This window comes from Microcaecilia unicolor, chromosome 11 (genome assembly GCF_901765095.1).
Source record: "Microcaecilia unicolor chromosome 11, aMicUni1.1, whole genome shotgun sequence".
Classification (NCBI taxonomy): domain Eukaryota; kingdom Metazoa; phylum Chordata; class Amphibia; order Gymnophiona; family Siphonopidae; genus Microcaecilia; species Microcaecilia unicolor.
Genome location: NC_044041.1, coordinates 34,444,428 through 34,466,947, shown reverse-complemented (window position 1 = coordinate 34,466,947; position 22,520 = coordinate 34,444,428). Strand labels below are relative to the sequence as shown.

The 22,520-nt window shown below is 45.3% G+C and overlaps 1 protein-coding gene across 1 annotated transcript in view; it reads left to right on the top strand.

The window, feature by feature from the left end:
• The first annotated feature begins 2,213 nt into the window (after positions 1-2,213).
• CUX2 (cut like homeobox 2) overlaps positions 2,214-22,520 on the top strand; it is a 521,901-nt gene continuing 501,594 nt past the window's right edge. Inside the window, exon 1 of the mRNA XM_030219071.1 lies at positions 2,214-2,266. Coding sequence (XP_030074931.1) covers positions 2,225-2,266 — 42 coding nt within the window. The 5' untranslated portion in view covers positions 2,214-2,224. The remainder of the gene's footprint in view (positions 2,267-22,520) is intronic.

Genomic DNA, 22,520 nt, shown 5'->3' with positions numbered 1-22,520 from the left:
TACAAATGACATTATAAGGGCCCTGTTTACTAAGGTGCGTGTTTTTAGCGTGCCTACTCTTAGCGCGTGCGCTAACCATTATTATTATTATTATTTGTTGCATTTGTATCCCACATTATCCCACATCTTTGCAGGCTCAATGTGGCTTACAATACATCATGAATAGTGAGAATATATGAGAAAGTATACATTTAGTATAACAGAAGGATTTTGGGTAACATGAATGGTAGAACATGATAGTACATTAGCAAGCCATGCAGGCGCCTATAGGGATAGCGTAGGCACATACGTGGTTAACGCATGTACATGTTTAATGCATATTAAATATGTTAATAGGCCTATAACGCTGCTTAGTAAACAGGGCCCTACGTGTTCTAGGGACAGGGAAATTACCTTTAAACTACTCCTGAAAAGGAGCTAAATTGAAATAAATAATTATATATAAAAAAATCGGTATCAATGGGATAGATCAATAACCTACTTTCAGTCTATGATCATGATACCAACGTTTGATCGCAATTAATGCAAACTTAGCTCTGCCATTCAATGGGGGCATCAGGAGGGTTAAATGCTGTTCCCGGAAAAAAAACCCACAAAATCCATGAAGCATCAATTTTTCTTATCGGCCTCTTGTTGTTTTTGTTATTGTTGAGGAAGCTTTTAGTGTTTTGATTTTAGTGACTCCATATGGAAGGAAGAATCAGGTCCAGGCCTGGTTTTATCCTCACTGTATCTATAGAAGGTGTAAGAAGAAAGTCCATTGATGCAATGAAGGTAAAACCTGGCCTGGCTTCCACTTGGTTTCTTTTTTTTAATGTTGTGGGGGTTAAATCAAGTTTGCTCTTGAAAATGACATGTATTTTCTATCCACGTGGGGCTTCCTTGAAGGAGTCCTGACTCGTAAGAGCTTTTTACTTTGACAACTGAAATGGTCCAGGAATCCCACCTTGCTTTCACAAGCCTGGGACTGCTTGACTGGCTTTGATCTTTCTCCCTAGTTGTGGCAACCTGTTTCCTGGACCGACCAGCCGGTGGCTTTGGTGTGCCAGGCCAGTTGCCTTCCTTGCCTCTTGGGGAGAGGGCTCAGCTGGCCCAGGGCCCGGGATTGCGCTGGACCCGTGCCGAAGAACAGGAGCCGTTGGCTCAGGGGAGTCTGTAACCTGTGTAATCGGCAGCCGAGCCGCCGGGTCCGGCTGCGGTTCTGAAGAAAGAAAGGCTGGGACGCTCGCCAGCCGAACCGGATCGAGCTCCAGTTTCGCAAGAAGATTTGGGGTTTTTTTTGTGAGTTTTGTTTCTACGTTACAATATCCCATTTACCTTGGTATTGATTCTTCCGATTTGGTTCAGTTCATTTCGACTTTTCCACTGGATTCTTCTTAGATTTTTCTTTTTTTATTCCTCTTTTTATTGTGCGCTTTTGGTTCATGAATTTGGATTAGCAGCGTCCGTTTCTAGAGGGGAATATTATACTTTCTCTTATTAAAATTTGCTTTCCCCATGTATAAACAAACAATAAAAAGAAAGGGGAAGATAAACCACAGGATCTAGCCAACTTTTGGGGGGTGCGAAACAATACAAATGACCCCCTCCTACAAATAATGGAGGGGTTTGAGGTGCTCAAGCACCCACAGAGCTGACATCCACGAACTACAGATCACAAAGCAGGCAACCTGCAAAGAGAAAAAGCTCCGCGCATCCACCAGCAAACTGCCTGTGCAATCCCTAATTTTAAAAGGGCGCTAAATAAGTTTCAGAATAAGAGAAGGTTCGGCCTGGGAGGCTGACTGAAATGCACAGCGCCCCCTCCCCTCCACCCCACCCCCCGCAGTCCTTGCAGCCTCCATTGATCAGCACGTTACGTCCGTATCGATAACTTGGCAAAAGTCAAATGCAATCCGATCGCTCAGTTGCCAATCGACCCGCTGCCGCACTTGAGAAATGCAGCAATACTTTTTGCAAAAAGCGCTTTGCTGCACTTTGGTTTCGGCTGCTCTCCGATGCCCTCGTATCCTCCCTCCTTTTTGCATAAATTTCTTCTACTTCTTAGCCTTTTGCCTTCTCCGCTTTCATCGATTATAAATATAACCGAGGAGAGGAGGAGGAGGAAGAGGAAGAAATAGCTGGCACAGGGAGTCCAGCCCAGATATTTAGTCCAGCCAGTGAGTCAAAAAAAAAAAAAAATCTCTCTTCAATATCCCCCAAGATGGCCGCCAATGTGGGATCGATGTTTCAATATTGGAAGAAATTTGATCTACGACGGCTTCAGGTGAGTGGCCAGCGGGCACCTTTTGGGGAAGGGGGGGCCGGCCAGAGGCTGGCACGGTGGGGGGGAAAGTGGCAGAAACTGTGGGGGGGACGCGAGCGTGGGGGCAGCGAGCACTGGCTGCGGATTGATAGCTATTAGAAATTGATCGCGTTCTGCCTTTGTTCGGTTCAATCATTGATCGGCCGAAGCAGCGGCGGAGGCGGCCAGGGAGCAGCGCTAGAGCTTCGGCCCGGCCCAGCCCGCGGCTCAGTCTGTGCCCGGCTCGGGCCGCCGGCTTGTTGCCACTTTTTAACTTGGACGTTGCTGGAGGTGCTGCTGAGGACTTCTGGCCGTCTGCACTTGGCTGCCGATCTGCTCTCTCTGCCTCCTGCCGTTTTGTGCTTTCCGGACTTTCTCGCCTGGAGTCATCATTGTAGTCTGCTGATTTTTTTTGTCGCTTTTGCAAAAAAAACAAAACTAATGCTTTACTGTTAATAAAACACGCACAAAGCCGGGAAGTTTGAAAGCCTTCTCGTGGACTTTTAAAGAGGCTCGGAGCGGAAATAATTCTGACTGGGGAGACTTGCTGAAATGCGTGTAACTTGATCTGGGTGGTTTTTTTTTGTGTTGTTGTTGTTTTTGGAAATGGATCTTGGTTGATGCCTGATGCATATTTCGCACAGTATGTATGTGTGGACAGGAATCGCTTGAAGAGTATTACTGCAGCGAACACCCTTTAAACGTTTAAATCTTTCGTGCAGCAGAGAGTTGCTTACAGGGGAACTGATGCAGACACCAGCCCTATTACAGATTCTTGGCTCGGGTCTAGGGATAATTAGCTTACAACTGGCATAAGGATGAAGGAGCTTCTTTATGCTTCGGACTACCTCTTAAGTTTTGTTATTTTTAAACCCGTACAAGTGCCAACATCAGATATAATAGATTTGTTTATGAGTAACCGTGAAGAGAAAATAATGTGTGTGTTTTTTTTGTTTAATTTCCTGGCATTGAATTTGTGAAAATGGAATCAGAGGGAGCTGCTTTATCTTCCCTTGCATTTTAATGGTATAATAATGCGTATGTAATTGGGGAGGGGGAGGGGCAGTCATTTTTTTTTTTTTTAGTGTGGGGGTGCTGCTGTTATGTTTATCAGTGGGTTGCGTTCTGTTCGGTATTAAGGGGCACTGGTAATTGTATTCCCTGCTAATGTTTATAAATCAGACCTGGGCACTCTGAGGGCACAGGGCTCTTTTATTTATGATTGATGTTCTGTAACCTAAGGGACGAGACGAGAGCATGGCAAACAGATATGGGGAGAATCCAATCTGCTTAGGGCGGGCTGAAGCCTCTCTGCCTTGCTCGATTGTTATTCCGGTCTGGAGAATTGTAGAGTTACACCAGTGCTATTTAGGTTCATTCATCCCTGAATGTCAGTTAAGCAAAATTTTTTTTTCATATTCCTGCTTATAGCCCTTTCTTAAGCTACTTCTATAGTTCACTGATTGCTCGTGTCTCAGTCCCCTCATTTATTAGCTTAAAAAGCCCCTCTCTGAGTCTCCTTAGGTTGCCTAATACTGCAAGCACTGGACTGTGAAATTACCAATAAGCCCTTTGTTAAATTTGTAAGAGGAACGTTGACCGGGGGAAAATATGCGCTGTTTACATTTGTATCAGGAATAGGGAGCGCAGTTATGACTGTTTAAAAATAATAAGCTAAGGGGGGTACATCATGAAATCGTCTGACCTGAAACCGGTGCAAATGGACAGCATCTCATTTACATGGATATTAAATGGGCTTATCCCTTTGGGTATTACACAGTTTGAAATGGTGCATGCTTTTATGTTGGCGTAAACACATTTAAATACTGTTTATAGTTCAGTAATACGATATACCAGCAGTTTCAGCTTAATACGGGGTTGTTTTGGTTTTTTTTTTTCCCCAGGCAGATTACTTAATACATTTCTGATCCGCAGCCTTCTTTGTAATGCAAGTACTCCAAATAGGCAGCTTTCATATGAATTTTGATGCACGGTATTTTTTTGGGGGAGGGGGGGGGAATGGGTTACCGTGCTAAGCACTTCTGACACAGGACACCCTTTCACGGCGGTGCCTTTGGTGGGGATCCCAGGCGATTTTCAGCCCAGCTCTGGCCTGCGCTTTCCTTCTCGCAGCTGTTCCGGCTGAGTGGACGGTGTCTGGGTGTCGAGCAGTAAAGCGAGCAGAGGCTGGGCTGCTTGTCATCTGGCCAGGGAACACCGCTGGCGCCTTCCCTGGCTCCTGCTGAGAAAGGTGACCTTGTGCCAGTTAAAGCTTCATGCCCTGGTTGCAAGAGGAAGAAGAAGGAAAGAGAGAGAGAGAAAAAAAGGGGGGAAACAATCAATTGATTATTCTTTTAAATGCTCTACTTGTGCGCACGAGAAGGTTAGTCTGAGCCGCGTGGGACTGACAGTGCGGACAACCTTGGTGGATGCAAAAACGTGTAGATGAAAACTTCGCTCAAAATGGCACAAAAGCCCTTTTTACCGCAAGGAGGCTAGGAAACACGAACACATGATAAATTCCACTCTCTCAGATCATGTTAGGTCATGTTTTCCTACGGTTACCAGATCGTTCTATATATTTGCATTACCAATGTAGCATTTTTACAGCTATTTTGTGCATAAAGTCATTACAGGATTCATAGCACTTTGATATATTGTTCGTTTTGGTCTTTCTCTCTCTCTCAGTACTCAGCTTACCAGAAACGCTGTTACATATATGTAGCGTGGGGAGAGTGGCACAGAAGTGTTAAGGTTTTTGGAATGTAAATGCCATGGCATCCCTTGATTAAAGATCTGACAACTGCTATCAATAAAAAAAAAAAAAAGAAGCCTTCATAGCTGGGAAGAGATTAGCAAGGCTGGCCTTATTTACTAAAAGAAAATGTTCTTCATTTAGGTCAGCAGTATTTTTGGATATGAATTAATGGAGTCTATGAAACTTCAGTGGAGGGATCATATATCTAGTCCTTAAAATTGTACATTGCTGTGCAACGCTGAGGTTCTTTTGGAGGCGCTGAGAACTTTAAGGCCGAGCAGAAGCCTTGCCTATGATTAAAATATGAGAACCTGATGATTTTCTCAAGTGCATAAATTTTTACATCCCAGTTAACTGAGAGCATGCTGACATGTAAGAGAGGCTCTGACAGGTTGACTCTGCTAAATGCGCTATGGTATAACAGCATGTCAACATTTTCCTTTATGTAAAGGACAGCTGTAAAGAAGCTACAAATTCCACCCCCTGAAGCTTATTTTCTGAAGTTTTGGGCTACCGAACTTGCCACGGCCGAGCATCAATTGAGGAAGCGTATTTTCGGGGGTGCTCTTTGCAGTTTTGGATGAAGGACTTTTTTTTGGAGGGGGAGGGGGTGGTTCCAGTGTGTTCCATGGGAGGTCTTAAGCAGGGCAGATGCACGGGGAGCTTCTATGCCATTAGAATATGCAAAACCTAAATGCCGAAATATTCATTTACTCCCTTATCCCAAACTTTTTTTTTTTAAGTGCACTGTATGTGGATGCGCTGGGCACCCCTAATACTGAGCAAGCACCTTCATTATGTCCAGGAAGGGATAATTTGTATTGTGTTTAACACCCCCAGTCATTTAGAAACGTTGGTGCCTACGGCTCTGAGCCAGTGTAAATGTGTTCTTCTGTTTCAGATTCGCAGATAGACATGAAAGCGCAAGATAGATTAGCTCCCTATATCTAGGTAGGCACTGCATGTTCTTGTGCATTGTTTTCTTGTACAGCTCAATACCAAAGCTAACCTCTGTTCTTGGTTATATATTAAATACAGTGGTTCCTCTCTATATGAAAACCTTTTTGTTTCAACTTTCAGGGCCAGCCCCAGGGGCGTAGCCAGACAATAGATTTTGGGTGGACCTAGGCAAGAATTGGGTGGGCACCAAGTGTTCTCCCCCCCCCCCCCCCCCAATTTTTTTTTTTAATCTCAGCTGGTGGGAAATCGCTTCTTTCCACCTTGGCAGCAGGCATGCACTGAAAACTGAGCATGCGCAGGTGCCGGTGTCATGGAGAGTAGCGTTTTCGTTACCATCAGGGGAAAATCTTCAGCTGGCGGAGCTTGGGATTCCCACCAGTTACCACTAAACATGTGCTACTGTTGGGTGGGACTGAGCCATAAATGGGTGGGCCCTGGCCCACCCAAGCCCACCTGTGGCTACACCACTGGCCAGCCCAAATGTATCCAGCACCTTAGGTGACCCCTCTTCAGCAGCTCAGGGCCCCCCCCCCGAAAGTATTCAGCATCTCCCCTTCCCTACCCCTATGTCCAAATCTTTCAAAATAAGTACCTGTGTATAATATGTAAAACTGCTTTGATTGTAACCACAGAAAGGCGGTATATCAAATCTCATCCCTTTTCTGCTTTCTTTTTTCCCTGCTGCAATCACCACACCCTACCTCAGTTATCCACCCTCTGCCTTTGGCTGCTGTGCTAAAATGAGGATCAGTGTGGTGCAGACCCTTGAGCAAAGGGCTGCCATATCTTGCCCCCTCTGATGGAGACTTCTGTCAAAGGGGGGCAGGATGCGGTGGGCTTTGAGGGTGGGCCTGTTCTGAAAGACCTGTCACTGTGCTGATGCAGCATTTAAGTGCAACTGTCCTGCCGTGCAAGTACCAACACTGCCACCCAGGGGCGTAGCTACAGAGGGCCACGGGGGCCTGGGCCCCCACAAATTTCATCCGGGCCCCTGGTTTGGCTGGTGGGGGTTCCCAACCCTCACCAGCTGGCCTTCTTCAGCGCAGTCTCCGGCGCAGACGCGTTCGCTGCCTGCCCCCTGCTCTTCTTTCTTCTTGCTCCTCTTGTGCACGCTGACGCTCAGCAAGTAGAAAGAAGAGCAGGGGGCAGGCAGTGAACGTGGCTGTGCCGGAGACCGCGCTGAAGAAGGCTTCGGCTGGCGGGGGTTGGGGACCCCCGCCAGCAAAGGTATTTGTTTGTGAGGGGGCGAGGTGAGGTGGGGGGGCAGCACTCAAAATGTGCCCCCAACCTCGGGCTCTGGCCCCCTCCCACCATGAGGAGGTCAGGTTGCGCCCCTGCTGCCACCCTTTGGTGTGCACCTAGTGGTAGGGTCAGGGCCCTGTAAACGTTTGGTTGTGTGAAATGTTTGTCTTGTCACCTGAGGTAGTTCTTACAGAAACAGAAGCCTGCACGGCTGCGTTGCTGATCTGCAAGGGCAGGCTTCTACATGGAATGTTGCTAGTGGAGGAGTAGCCTAGTGGTTAGTGTAGTGGACTTTGATCCTGAGGAACTGAGTTCAATTCCCACTGCAGTTCACTTAACCCTCCATTGCCCCAGGTACAAAATAAGTACCTGTATATATGTAAACCGCTTTGAATGTAGTTGCCGCTTGTTTTAGCAGCATTGGCCATTACAGCAAACCCATGTTATGAGAAAATAGTTTATTATCTCCCAGCCTCACTGTTATTCAGAGGGACTTTTGCATCTTTTATTAGAAAACAGTTTTTCCTGTGGTTTATAGATTCTTGGACTTTTTAAGGGCTTTATTTCCTAAACTATATTAGGAGTATTGTTTACTAAGGCGCGTTAGTACTTTTAAACACATCTGTAAATTTAAGGCGTGTTAAACGCTAACGCCCCTATACATTTCTATGGGCGCATTAGCATTGAACATGTGTACGCCATTTACGCACGTTAAAAATGCTAATGTGCTCATAGCGCTGTTTAGTAAACGTAGGCGTAGGTGTTTAACATGGATTTTAAAACACAATTGTTAGCATGTAAATAGTTAATGAACTGCATTAGCATGCATTAAACTGTCATGTAACACATCTAACAGGGAATTCATGTCGGAGGGTGGGGAGAGGGCAGAGTCTACCATGCAGTTAATGTGGGTGTCCTTTAATGCACATTAACTGCTAACATGGCAGATAATTCAAAGTGGCTAACTGCTCCTCCAGAGATGTAGTGATAACTGCATTCCACGGTAAGTGGTCATGATAGCAGCCATTGTTCAAAGTTAGCAGCACAGCTGCCTTCGCCCAAGTGTCGGGGACACCCCAACAGTTACTGCAGAGGTTTTGCAACTACTGCAGGTTAACTTTTGCAGTTCATAGTGAAATGCCCACATGAATTTTTCCCTGGAGGAGGAGCCTAGTGGTTAGTGCAGTGGACTTTGATCCTGGGGAACTGAGTTCAGTTCCCACTGCAGCTCCTTGGGACTCTGGGCAAGTCACTTAACCCTCCATTGCCCCAGGTACAACATAAGTACCTGTATATATGTAAACTGCTTTGAATGTAGTTGCAAAAACCTCAGAAAAGCGGTATATCAAGTCCCATTTCCCTTTCCCTATTTGAGATTCTACATAGAATGTTGCTACTATTGGAGATTCTAGATGGAATGTTGCTACTATTGAGATTCTGTTGCTACTGTTTGAGATTCTACTTGGAATGTTGCTACTATTGGAGATTCTAGATGGAATGTTGCTACTGTTTGAGATTCTACATGGAATGTTGCTATTCCACTAGCAACATTCCATGTAGAAGCCTACCCTTGCAGATCAGCAACACGGCTGCGCAGGCTTCTGTTTCTGTGAGTCTGACGTCCTGCACGTATGTGCAGGACGTCAGACTCACAGAAACAGAAGCCTGCACGGCTGCGTTGCTGATCTGCAAGGGCAGGCTTCTACCTGGAATGTTGCTAGTGGAGGAGTAGCCTAGTGGTTAGTGCAGTGGACTTTGATCCTGGGGAACTGAGTTCAATTCCCACTGCAGCTCCTTGTGACTCAGGGCAAGTCACTTAACCCTCCATTGCCCCAGGTACAAAATAAGTACCTGTATATATGTAAACTGCTTTGAATGTAGTTGCCAAATACCACAGAAAGGCGGTATATCAAGTCTCCCTTTTCCCTTTCCCTTTATTTTCTGATGACAGGTAAGAATGTGTAGCGTTAACCACTAAGGGGAGGGCCATTTAAAGCCTGGGAAATCTATCCAGATAACTGCTTCAGTTTCCTTTGGAAATTGTCCTTCCGATGTGTGTAGTCCCCAGTCACATACTAATGATTGCCTGATCTCAGCAAGTATTTCGAAAGAGCTTCAGTAAGTCCTACTCAATTTCTGATGAGTGGTGAAGATAGTAATGACTTCTGCTTAATTTTAATCTCCTTTTTCATTGTTTGGGAACTATAATTCCTTTGAGAAACAAGCCTCAGACAATTTTGACTAACAAAAGAACTGCATTGACTGTTGGAACCATTTTTATACGAGTAGTAGAGCATGGTTTAATTGTATGAAAATACTAGGAAGAGTCTGAAAAGTCTATTGTAATTCTGCTGATGCTCAAGTTTATCTTTTTTTGTTAGTGTCTGTTCACTAATCTAGTCTCTTATCATTGAAAAATCCTTCAGTGATTAGTACAAACCTGTGATTAGTACAAACCTATAGACCCAATCTACTTCATTCTGTAACAAAGTAAAGACACACACGGTCTGTCCAGTCTGCCCAGCAAGGTGACCAGAGACGCACCTGCCACTCCATGCAGGTTAGACTTCTTCATCAATATCGATTTATTGTTTGTATACCTGCCATATCCACTAGAAGGGTTCATGATCAAATACTGGAATTGCAAATAGGGCACAAGTTGGCAGTTATATTTGATCATGGTTTTATAATTTTACATACGTACATAAGTATTACCATACTGGGACAGACCGAAGGTCTATCAAGCCCAGCATCCTGTTTCCAACAGTGGCCAATCCAGGCCACAATTACCTGGCAATATTCCAAAACAGCCATCCAAACCTATTTTAAACCCCACTAAGTTAACTACTTTTACTATATTCTCTGGTAACACATTCCAGAGCTTACACGTTGAGTGAAGAAATATTTTCTCCGATTTGTTTTAAATGTACTACTTTCTAGCTTCATCGCGTGCCCCCTAGTCCTAGTATATTTGGAAAGAGTAAACCTGCAATTCACATCAACCTGTTCCACTCCAGTCAGTATTTTATAGACCTCTATCATATCTCCCCTCAGCCGCCTTTTCTCCAAGCTGAAGAGCCCTAGCCGCTTTAGCCTTTCCTCACAGGGAAGTCGTCCCATCCCCTTTATCATTTTCGTCGCCCTTCTCTGTACCTTTTCTAATTCCACTATATCTTTTTTGAAATGCGGTGGCCAGAACTGAACACAATATTTGAGGTGCGGTCGCACTATGGAGCGATACAAAGGCATCATAACGTCCTCATTTTTGTTTTCCATTCCTTTCCTAATAATACCTAACATTCTATTGCTTTCTTAGCCGCTGCCGCACACTGAACAGAGGGTTTCAGCGTATCATCGATGACGCCTAGATCCCTTTCCCGGTCGGTGACTCCTAATGTGGAACCTTGCATTTGGTTGTGGCACAGTCAAATCGATGGCCATAAATTTACTGTATTTTGATCTTATGTTATGTTGCGACCCGCTTTGAACTTGGAAGTTAAGCGGAATAGAAATGCTGGAATTAAATTAAATAACCAACAATCCAACGCTGTTGCAAACTGACATTTTGATCACTGTTGGGTGCCAGTGTGGGAGCCTTTTTGCTTCCTTGTAGATCGGTGCAGTATTTGTGTGCTCTTATAGTCGGAGATTGCTTTTGCAAAACTGAAGCACACTTCAGTGAGACAGTTTGAAAATCTAAAATTCAAGACCGGTCTCATGAGCAGTTTACTGCTAGGATGAATAACTGATTAAAGGCCTTTTCAGGAAGCGTGAGACACATTTTCTGATTCTGAAATTACCCACGAATGTGTTTATGTCTCATGATGATACATAATTGAGTAACCACATGGTTACAGCAGTTTGGGCTGGGAGCAAGAGAGCGTAGGTTCAAATCCCACAGTGGCTTCTTGTGGCCCTGGGCAAGCCACTTAACCCTCCGTGCCCGGGATGGCGGGGGGGGGGGGGGGGGGGAGGGGGGGTGGTGGTGCTGGTATCCTCAGAACAAGAAGAAAACCAATGCTCCTACTTTGGATCGTCCTGGTGAATTATTCCGTACATTTTTTGTGTTCTGCTGGTAACCTCACCCCATCTGGGGCCGGCCATTGAAACTGTGACACTGGTGACCGTTCCGTGAGCCACTGTTTGTAACATAGTAGATGACGGCAGAAAAAGACCTGCACGGTCCATCCAGTCTGCCCAAGAAGATAAATTCATATGTGCTACTATTTTTATTTGTACTGTCCTCTTCAGTGCACAGACCGTATAAGTCTGGCCAGCCCTATCCCCGCCTCCCAACCACCAACCCCGCCTCCCACCACCAGCTCTGGCACAGACTGTATAAGTCTGCCCAGCACTATCCCCGCCTCCCAACCACCAACCCCGTCTCCCAACCACCAGCTCTGGCACAGACCATATAAGTCTGCCCAGCACTATCCCTGCCACCCACCATCGGCTCTGGCACAGACCGTATAAGTCTGCCCAGCACTATCCCCGCCACCCAACCACCAGCCCCGGCACAGACCGTATAAGTCTGCCTAGCACTAGTCCCGCCTCCCAACCACCAGCCCCAGCACAGACCGTATATGTCTGCCCACACTAGCCCCGCCTCCCAACCACCAGCTCTGCCACCCATTCTAGGCTAAGCTCCTGAGGATCCCTTTCTTCTGCACAGGATTCCTTTATGTTTATCCCACACATGTTTGAATTCCGTTACCGTTTGTGAGAAGCAGGGATGAGAGCGAGCGATATGTTGGAGGTATGAGACCAAAATGCAGGAAACAGGTGAATGTTCTCATTATCAGAGTTCAATGTGAAAGTCCAGAGAACTTATTACATAGGATGGAGACACTTTGTATGATGAGGGGACAGTGGGATATAGTTTGAGCGTATAACATTTAGGCTATTATGCTCTGCTCACATTATAACACAGAGATAATGACAGACAAAGACCCGTTTCCCAGTTCAGTCTATCTGTTGTTTTTGTCTTCTGTTCAGATGATATAATCTGGTTATTAACCATGCAGAATTCCCCATGTTGGTTCATTTTGGATGAATGTCTGTTAAAAAAAACCCCTTTATTTAATCTGGTCTTTTACACATCCATTAAGCCCTCCTCTACCACTGTTTTTCTGTATCCATTCTAACCTTATGATTGATGAAGACGATTTTATAATAGGGCATCATTTTTAAGTATGTGCATAGATTAACTGTTCACATATGTGTTCTGTTCAAACCCCATCTTTGTACATGCCTTATTCACAATCACATCTAAGCGTGTACTTTTATGCAGGTCAGTGTTTTTATAAGAGGCCACATACATGCAAAAATGACTTTCCCAAATTATGCCTGATCGGTATAACTCGATAAGTGAACGTGCAATTAAGAAAGACCCCTGATTGCAGTATGGCCCGTGGTGCACACAATGTTTCTTCCAATTAAAAATTCTGAATGAAAAAAGGAAAAGGATTGTAGGATTTCCATCACAGGGAGCAGCAAGCGTCGTCGACTGCACCTCTCACCATTTCTATTTCTGTCCTGTTGTGTGTGTGAACGTTCTGGCCCTATTCCTTTGCTTGTTGAAAGGCAGGAGCAGAGCACTGCCCCTGTCGTGCAGGTTTTGCATGGAGAAATAAATGTTTTCCAGCAATAAGAAATCAGGGCACAGTGGGACCGGAGGGACGCTGTGGTTGTCACTGTGTCATGTTAGACAAGGCCCCAGCTCCCCTGAACAGTATTGTTAATGAAGCCTGCTGTGGCAAAAACCATGGAGATAGTTAAATATATCAGACTATGGAAACCTACCACAACCATCTTACTTTTGAAGGTTTGTAAACTGCTATAGTACAAATATTTCTTAATATAAGGACTTGGGGCTGGATTGAATAGAGACTTCTTTTCCCTCCCTAGGAATAGTGTAAGGAAACAGTCCTTTTAAAATAAGGTCCCCGATGTAAGTAGTTATAAAATGTGCAATAGCTGGAACCCAGGAAAAGTTTGGAGGATCTGTGCCCCCTCCATTTCCTGTGAGCAGGCCCTCATACAGGTTCAGGGGTGCTTTTACAAAGGCGCGCTGAAAAACGGCTTGCGGTAATGTAGGCGTGGGTTTTAGGTGCGCTCAGACCCATTTTTTAGCGCGCCTGCAAATAAATGCCTCTCTCTTAATTTTTTTTGCCGAAAATGGATGTGCGGCAAAATCAAAATTGCTTACGTCCATTTTGAGTCTGAAACCTTACTGCCAGCCATAGACCTAGTGGTAAAGGATTTGGGCAGTAATGAGCTACGCGTGTCAGAAGCCACTTGGCGCGCGTCCGCTGTGCGTACCAAAATTGAAATTACCACAAGGGCCACACGGTAACCGGGTGGTAACTCCAATTTGGCGCACGTTGGGCCACTTCCAGCTTGCGAGGCACCTAGCTAAATGAAAATGTAAAAAAATACAATGATACGTGAAAACAGAAATAAGACACCAGGAAGAATAAAGTTGAATATTTTTTGTATTTTTCAAACGTTTGTCTAACCTTTTTTGCTTTGCAAGTGCATAAATTTAAAATTAACAAAGCATTTCCATTTGAGGCCCCTTCCCCCCCCCCCCCCCCCCCCAAACTGGCTCTGCTGGTTAGAAAAACAAGGAGTCCAGCATTAGAAAACCTCAGAACAATGGTGTTGAAATGAACAGGAATCGGTGTTTGCATACCCAGGTCCTTGTAGTAGCAAATGCATGTGACAGTGTGACTTCAGAGGAAATTGAACAAGAAATGTTTGCAAATGATTTCCTTGATAAATGGAGGGTTCAGTGCCGCATTACAGCCCTCAGCATTCAGGGTCACTGGCATCTCCTTGGTCCCCACTGCATGAAATGTGTAGGATGCTTCTGCTTCAGGCTCCTGGGCAACAGCATCTCGAATCTCAACTGATCATCCCAAGACCAGTCTTAGCAACATTTATCATTCTGATACTGAGAACATTTCATCTTTCCAGTGTTTGGAGAGTTTCGCAGACAGCAGCCTGGAAATTGTGGCTCCTAGGGCAGAATTATCTTTTTAAATTTAATTTTGCTCTTTCTCCCTGGAATTGGAAGCTGTTGATTTTATGCTAGCCTCAAGCGGGCTCTATTAATAATGTCTGTATGGGATAACGGTGCTGTGCATTCAGCTCTTTCACATTCACACCACACACGTTTGTTACTACTTTAGTGTGCTGAAGTAGACAACCAAAGATGACAGCTCGAAACATTGAACCCACGGGCTTTGAAATTTTAGTGGGGAGTAGGACACTGGGCACCAAAATGGCAGATGACATTTTGTGAGGACAAGTGCCAAATGATGCACGTAGGGAAAATGGGATTCCCAGCTAGGAGTCACCACCCAAGAATAAGATCATGTAGTCATTGTGGATCACATGTTGAAATTTTCAGCCCTTTGTGCTGCGACGACGGCTGAAAAAGCAAACCGAAGGGTAGGGATGGAGAACAAAGCTGAGATTGTCAGTAGGCTTCTGTGCAGGTCTCTGGTATGTCTGCACCTTGAGTGCTGAGTGCAGTTGTGGTCGCTCCATCTCAAAAAGGATATAGATAGTGCAACTAGAAAAGGTTTAGAGTAAGGATGCCAAAATGATAACAAAGATGGAGCACCTCTGTTATAAAGAGAGGCTAAACTCAGCTTGGAGAAAAGAGGGAAAAATTACGAGAGGGAAGGAAGAGCTAAATAGGGAACAAAAAAAGGGGACACTCCATGAAACTAATGACCAGCACCTTTAAACCAAATGATAAAAAAAAAAGGTTTGGCCAAGTTCCTGGAGGAAAAGTCCATAAAAATAATTAGCTAGGTAGGTTTGGAAGAGATATTGTTCATCCTGGACATGAGCTAGGAGAAATAGATCTGCCAGGTACTTGTGGCCTGGACTGGCCACCGTCAGAGACAGGATGCTGGTGCTGACAGACTTTGGTCTGACTCTGTATGTTCTTATTTTTGTTATGTAGATCCCATGCAAGCTGCTTTCTTTATCAGTAACACCAGAATAGTCTCTTCACAAAATGAGCAAATTTATACTCGGGGGGGAAAACTTTGTCTGCAAAACTTAGGGACTCTTTTACCAAAGGGCGTTATGCAGTAATAGGCTAGATTCTAATTATGGTGCCTTAAAATTCTGTGCGGAAAAATAGTACGTCTAAAGTATGCCTACATTTTGTAGAATAGGCTTAGATTTATGTACGGCATATAGAATACGCCAAGCGCCTCTCCACACAACCAAGTTTAGTCACAGCCATTTACAGCATGTTTTACTTGGCATAAATCCTGACACCTTAATTAGGCGCACAGTGGGTGTATTCTATAACGATGTATATAGATTTTCAAAGCACCCATGCCCCACCTTTGGCCACATTATGCAACTTAGAATTTTCATGCACCACAGTACAGAATAGGCTTAATGAGTTATGAGTGCAAATCTTAATGCCAATTAGTACTGATAATTGCTTGTTAACATCCATAGGCGCCGACTCCATGGGTGCTGTGGGTGCTCGAGCACCCCCAATATTTTAACTCACTGTCCTGGTTCTGGTTCCAACCCCAGCCAGCCTGCCCTCTTCTCCCTCAACGGTCCTCTGTCCTCGCCTTCCTGCCGCCCAGAATTTAAAACTCATCTTACCTCACTTGGTCCTGGCAGCAGTGAAAGGCGAGCCGGTTCGTCTTCAGCCTTCCCTTGTCTCTCAGCTCTGGTCCCACCCTCATTTCCCGTTTCTGGAATATTTTAAGAATATTTTTTGGAGGGGGCATGCCGTGGGTGGAGAATGGGTGTGGATGCATTAAGCAGCTAGCGTGCTCGCATTTACATGAGCTAACTGGCTAATGCGGAGTTAATGAAGGAGCACTTCCCGCTTCCTAAATAGAAGGTCATCAGAGCGCCTATATTAATAGAAACATGATGGCAGATAAGAGCCAAACGGCCCTTCCAGTCTGTCCATCCACAGCAACGACTATCTCTTCCTTTCCCTAAAAGATCCCATGTGCCTGTCCCACTGTTTTCTTAAATTCAGACACAGTCCTCTTCTCCACCACCTCCACCAGGAGGCGATTCCATGCATCCACCACCCTTTCCTCAGAACTCCTGAGCCTGTAACCTCTTGCCCTCTCATTCCAGAGTTTTCCTTCCTTTGAATGAGGCTCACCTCCTGTACATTAATGCCACAGAGGTGTTTAATTGTCTCTATCATGTCCCTTCTCTCCTGCCTGAAAAGATTATTAAGAAAAGCCTTAAATTGTGCTGCATGAAATCTGGGCTTAATGCCTGGGAAAGTCCCGCACTAAGACACATTTAAGGGCCAGAATCTGTATATGGCACCCCCCAAAAAAAATTGTTGGCGAAAAAACTGCGCTTAGTACTATTCTATAAACCTCACCTAAAGTTAGGCGCAGTTTATAGAATACATGTAGCAGCTTTCCTTTGATTAAAATTTAGGCACAGCCATTTAAGTCAACTGGAATCTGGTATAAATGCCCACATCTTATTTAGGAGCGGATTGGGCATATTCTATGGCAATGCACTTAATATTTAGGAACACCCCCTTATGTGATCTGCATATTAGAATTTACACACACCACTTTACAAAATACACTTAGAAAGCTACACACTTAAATTCTAATGAGAGCCAATAATTGCTTGTTAGTGGCCAATTAAGTTGTGCGTGTAGATTGGCTATGCGTGCAGATTTGTGTCCACAACTTTAGTCACTGTTTATAGAATCTGGGGGTAAACCCAGAGTTCAGTGAACCTTAGTAAAAGGCGCCCTTATAGAACAACGAAGGCAATAATGAAAGCCCTTTCCATGGGCAAATGTGGGTTTTGCTGTGGAAATTTGCTCTTTGGTTGTTGCTTCTCCTGCACCTGGGATTTATGTGTTCTCAGTGTGAGGGAGGATCCAAACTAGACACCTGCTTTTGTCTTGGAAAAAATACCCACACTAAAAAGCAGGAGCAAATTTATGCAGGTACGTTTTCCGTTGACAATAATTTAGAGCCAAGTCAGTGATGTAGTTTTGCTTTCATTATGGTAGTACCTATCGTTGGGATTTAGCTTATTGTGAGTTAGCTGGATTATTTACTCCAATGTGTACGGCTGCTAAAGTTGTAGAAGTCAAGATAATCAGGTGGTTCTAATTTCTGTTGAGATCTAAAAGCGACCTACGAACTGACCAACTTCCGCAAACTACTAAAAACCCATCTCTTCGACAAGACATACAACGAAGACCAAATCATGTGAAACTCCTACATATACCCAGAAATGTTAATAATGCCTTCTGTTATATTACTATCATGTATTCCATTACCATGCAATCCAACATTCTTCTGTAACAAAGTGCCTATTCTCTTCTCATTTCCATCATCCATGATGTTTTGTAAGCCACATTGTGCCTGCTAAGAGGTGGGAAAATGTGGCATACAAGTGCAATAAAATAAATAAATCCATGTTAAGATTCATTGGGGTCAATGTATCTTCTCCTGTCAATGAATCCCAAAGTTGAAATAAAGATGGACATGCTCTTTTTCTAAAATGTTTGCATTTTTTTGTATAGCCCTCATTATATTGAGGTGACAAGTGCGATTGATACTTCACAAGTGGGGCAAATCCTGTAACTTGGTGTCTCAGTTGAGGCGCCCCAATGCCATCAGGTAGCATCTCGGCACCAAAGATTCTGTTTATAAATTTATAGCATATCTTGGCATTGGTGCACCCATGTTTAGGCTTGGTCTCTTATGCCATGTCAATGGCAGGCATAGGCTGGTATGCTTAAGTGTACCAAGTATTGCATATAATTTTTAGTATTCTAGAAACTACGCTCATAATTGGAAGGCCTGCCCATGCTCCATCCAAGTGTACACCTCCCCCCCTCCCCCCCCCCCCACTTGTAGTTAACTACTAAGGAGCTTATTTTTGAAGCATATGAACATATAGTAACATAGTAACATAGTAGATGACAGCAGAAAAAGACCTGCACGGTCCATCCAGTCTGCCCAACAAGATAACTCATATGTGCTACTTTTTGTGTATACCCTACTTTGATTTGTACCTGTACTCTTCAGGGCACAGACCGTATAAGTCTGCCCAGCACTATCCCTGCCTCCCAACCACCAGCCCCGCCTCCCAACCACTGGCTCTGGCACAGACCATATAAGTCTGCCCAGCTCTATCCTCGCCTCCCAACCACCAGCCCCGCCTCCCAACCACTGGCTGTGGCACAGACCGTATAAGTCTGTCCAGCACTATCCCCGCCTCCCAACCACCAGTCCCGCTTCCCACCACCGGCTCTGGCACAGACCGTATAAGTCATTCCCAGCACTATCCCCGCCTCCCTACCACCAGCCCCGCCTCCCGATCTTGACTAAGCTCCTGAGGATCCATTCCTTCGGCACAGGATTCCTTTATGCTTATCCCACGCATGTTTGAATTCCGTTACCGTTTTCATTTCCACCACCTCCCGCGGGAGGGCATTCCAAGCATCCCAGAATGCTGAGACAGACGTCCACGTGCTTGAATCATCCAACTCATGATTTTGCAAAGGTAGAAAAGCCCTCCAGAAACACAAAAATACCTCCTGTACCTAAATATAAAAGCCACCTGCAAGCTTGAAGGCTATTGAATTGGTGTACATTCGGGTACAGTATATTTTTCTGTTCCTGGAGGGCGCACAATTACAAAATAAGTGTTAAGTGGGATTTAAATCTAGGTCCCATGGTTTAAAGTCCACTGCATTAACCACTGGGCTGCCCCTCTGATTTGCAGGAATGTCTGTGTGGCCATTCATCCAGGACTTCTGCCTGACAGACATGTCCCTGCTTTTTAGCCATTCATATGTTGTAAAATGAATGTTCATGCTGGACATCCTCAGCGCACAGAGGTACATCTCATGTATTTTCGAACAGGAAATCTTGACATGTTTCCTGCTGGAAAAACCATGTGAGATGAGTGTCCGTTTTGGACGTTGTGAGCTGGATGTCTCTATTCTGACTCGGTCGTCCTTTCGAAAATGCTCCTCTATGGCACTTAGGCATTACCTTATAGAATAGTTCCTGGTGAACATAGGTGCCTAACTAAGGTTACCGTATGGCTCCATGCTTATGGCATTTCAATACATGTTTGTAAGAAACAGACTTGGAGATATCTCAGCTATGTCGAGCTAATGATTTGTTATCTCATGTATGGTTAACAGAGGGGCGTAGCTAGGTGGGGCCACAGGGGCACGGACCCCCACAGATTTAGCCCTGGCCCTCTCTGCTGCCGACCCTCCCCCACCGCCACCAGGTACCTTTGCTGGCGGGGGTCCCCAACCCCCGCCAGCCAAAGTCTTCAGTTCCAGTCTCTGGTGCATTCGCTGATCTGTTTCTGTGAGTCCTGACGTCCTGCAGGACGTGAGGAGTCAGGACTCACGAAAACAGATCAGCGAAGAAGACTTCGGCTAGTGGGGGTTGGGGACCCCCGCCAGCAAAGGTACCTGGTGGCAGCAGGGGAGGTTGAAAGTGGCGGGGGGGGGGGGGGGAGTCAGCGGCGGGCTAAACTGTGCCCCTCACCTTGGGCTCTGGACCCCCCTCCCGCTGAGGTCTGGCTACGCCCCTGGGTTAACAGCTCCTGAGGATGCCTCTTTGGCGAAACACAAATTTGTGTAGAGCTGAAGAAGCATTCTGACACTTTGAGAAATTCAACAGCAAGGTTTACAAGTCTGGATTAATAATAACTGAGAATGGGGCAGTGGATTGTTTTAATTACCCATTGAGAAAAAGAAGAGTCCTTACTGGGTGACGTATTTGAATGAGTACCCGAACGATCAAAGGGCACATAAAGGGGCATTTTCGAAAGAAACGTCCAAGTTGTGATTTGGACGTCTTTGCAAAACGTCCAAATCCAGGAGTGGAGAAAACTGTATTTTCGAAAAAAGATGGACGTCCATCTTTCATTTCGAAAATACGTCAGAGACGTCCAAATCCTTAAATTTGGACGTCCCTAGACATGGACATTTCTGACTTTTGGTGATTTTCGAAACCAAAGACGTCCATGTCAAAAACGTCCTAATGCAAGCCATTTGGACGTGGGAGGAACCAGCATTTGTAGTGCACTGGTCCCCCTGACATGCCAGGACACCAACCGGGAACCCTAGGGGGCACTGCAGTGGACTTCATAAAGTGCTCCCAGGAATATAGCTCCCTTACCTTCTGTGCTGAGCCCCCCAAACCCTCCCCCAATACACACAACTGTGCACCACTTCCATAGCCCTTATGGGTGAAGGGGGGCACCTATATATGGGTACAGTGGGTTTGTGGTGGGTTTTGGAGAGCTCGCTGTTTTCTCCACAAATGTAACAGGTAGGGCAGAGTATGGGCCTTTGTCCACCTTGAAGTGCACTGCAGTACCCACTAAAACTGCTCCTGGGACCTTCATGCGCTGTCGTGGACCTGAGTATGACATCTGAGGCTGGGTTTTACGTCCAATGGAAATAAAACATGGACTGGATCAATGTGTCCTCCTTTTTCTGAAGCCATATGGTAACCCTACGTCTAGCACTGTTGGCATGCCTAAGTGGAACCTACCTCTAATTTATAGAATTGTCCTGAAGCTGTTTCTCTGTCAAGCAAAAACAGTTACATTAATGAGAAGTGAACTGAAAGAAAAAGAAAAGCAAAACTGTCATATATTGTACCTTAGAAAATGGTTTATTTCTCATTGATCATAGGTTAGGGGACTATTTGACTCGTAACCACTTGTAACCACTCGCCTCCACCTACCCTCCTCTCTTCCTTCCCGTTCACATTAATTGATTTGATTACTTTATTTATTTTTTGTCTATTAGATTGTAAGCTCTTTGAGCAGGGACTGTCTTTCTTCTATGTTTGTGCAGCGCTGCGTATGCCTTGTAGCGCTATAGAAATGCTAAATAGTAGTAGTAGTAGTCTCTTGTAACCAGAGCTAATATTGTGATGTCATAATGCCTCAGGCCACCAATAAGAGCCAACCTCATCAGTGATGTCACAATGGCTTGATTGTCCTATACTTGGCTTACTTTTATTACATAGCTCTTTGAGCAGGGACTGTCTTTCTTCTATGTTTGTGCAGCGCTGCGTATGCCTTGTAGCGCTATAGAAATGCTAAATAGTAGTAGTAGTAGTAGTATTTGTATCTCAAAAGTAGTGGCCATACTATGTGTGAGATGGAAATAGCATTGCCCCCTCCTTGTGGGTGCTGTTCCCTTTTCCTTCACTGCCAGTATGGCTTTCTTACCCTTACCCAGTGGCGTACCAAGGGGGGTGGGGGCGGTGCGCCCCGGGTGCACGCCGCTGGGGGGTGCTGCGGCGCGCGCCTGCTGCGAGAGTTTGCTAACTTCTCTCGTTCGCTGCAGCTCCTTCTGCCCCGGAACAGGTTACTTCCTGTTCCGGGGCAGAGGGAGGTGCGGCGAACGAGCAAAGTTAGTAAACTCGCAGCAGGTGCGCGCTGCGGCACCCCCCTCCAGCGGAATGCACCCGGGAGGGGGGCTGTTTTGCAGGGGGGGGGTCTGCGCCACATCGGGGGGGGGGGCGCCGCACCGGGTGTTCGCCCCCCCTAGGAACGCCACTGCCCTTACCTCCCTCCCCCTAAAACAAAAAAGTGGGCAAATTACACCTACGGAAGGCGAGATCTGTCATTCCCTCGGGTTGATGCGCTAATGTTTCTGAATAGCTGAGCAAATTTGAGACGTTAGAAAAGAGCTGGCCTTCCTTTTTGGGTGCCTACCTAAATCGGTGATCCTGGGGTGGGGTTGGTGAGAAACAGTCCTTATGCCACTTGCTGAGGTCCTTTTTGGGCTTGTTTGAAAATGCCGGACTGAGATATTCTTGCCTGTTTCTTAGGAACCCGTTCATTTTTATGAAAAAATTCCCAACGTACTTCTCTTTGAACATATGACTGATCTTGTTTTTCAGTTGTAACGTTGATAGTTCCATCTGCTATTATTAATGGAAAAAAATAACCTTAATTATTTTTGTATATAATAACACTAATTGACCTCTTTATATATAACTTTTCCTGTGCCTACCCACATCCGTTGCATTCACTGTGCCCGGAAAAATAGCCACTGCAGAATAATAATGAAATGCTGGCTACAGCTGCTCTGGGGGAGGGTACTTCGTGGCAGTTAATTACCACAGTGGTAGCTGTTAGTGATATTAATGAATAAAAACTCTTTCATTGAAAAGTAATGGAGTAGAGGAGTGGCCTAGTGGTTAGGATGGTGGACTTTGGTCCTGAGGAACTGAG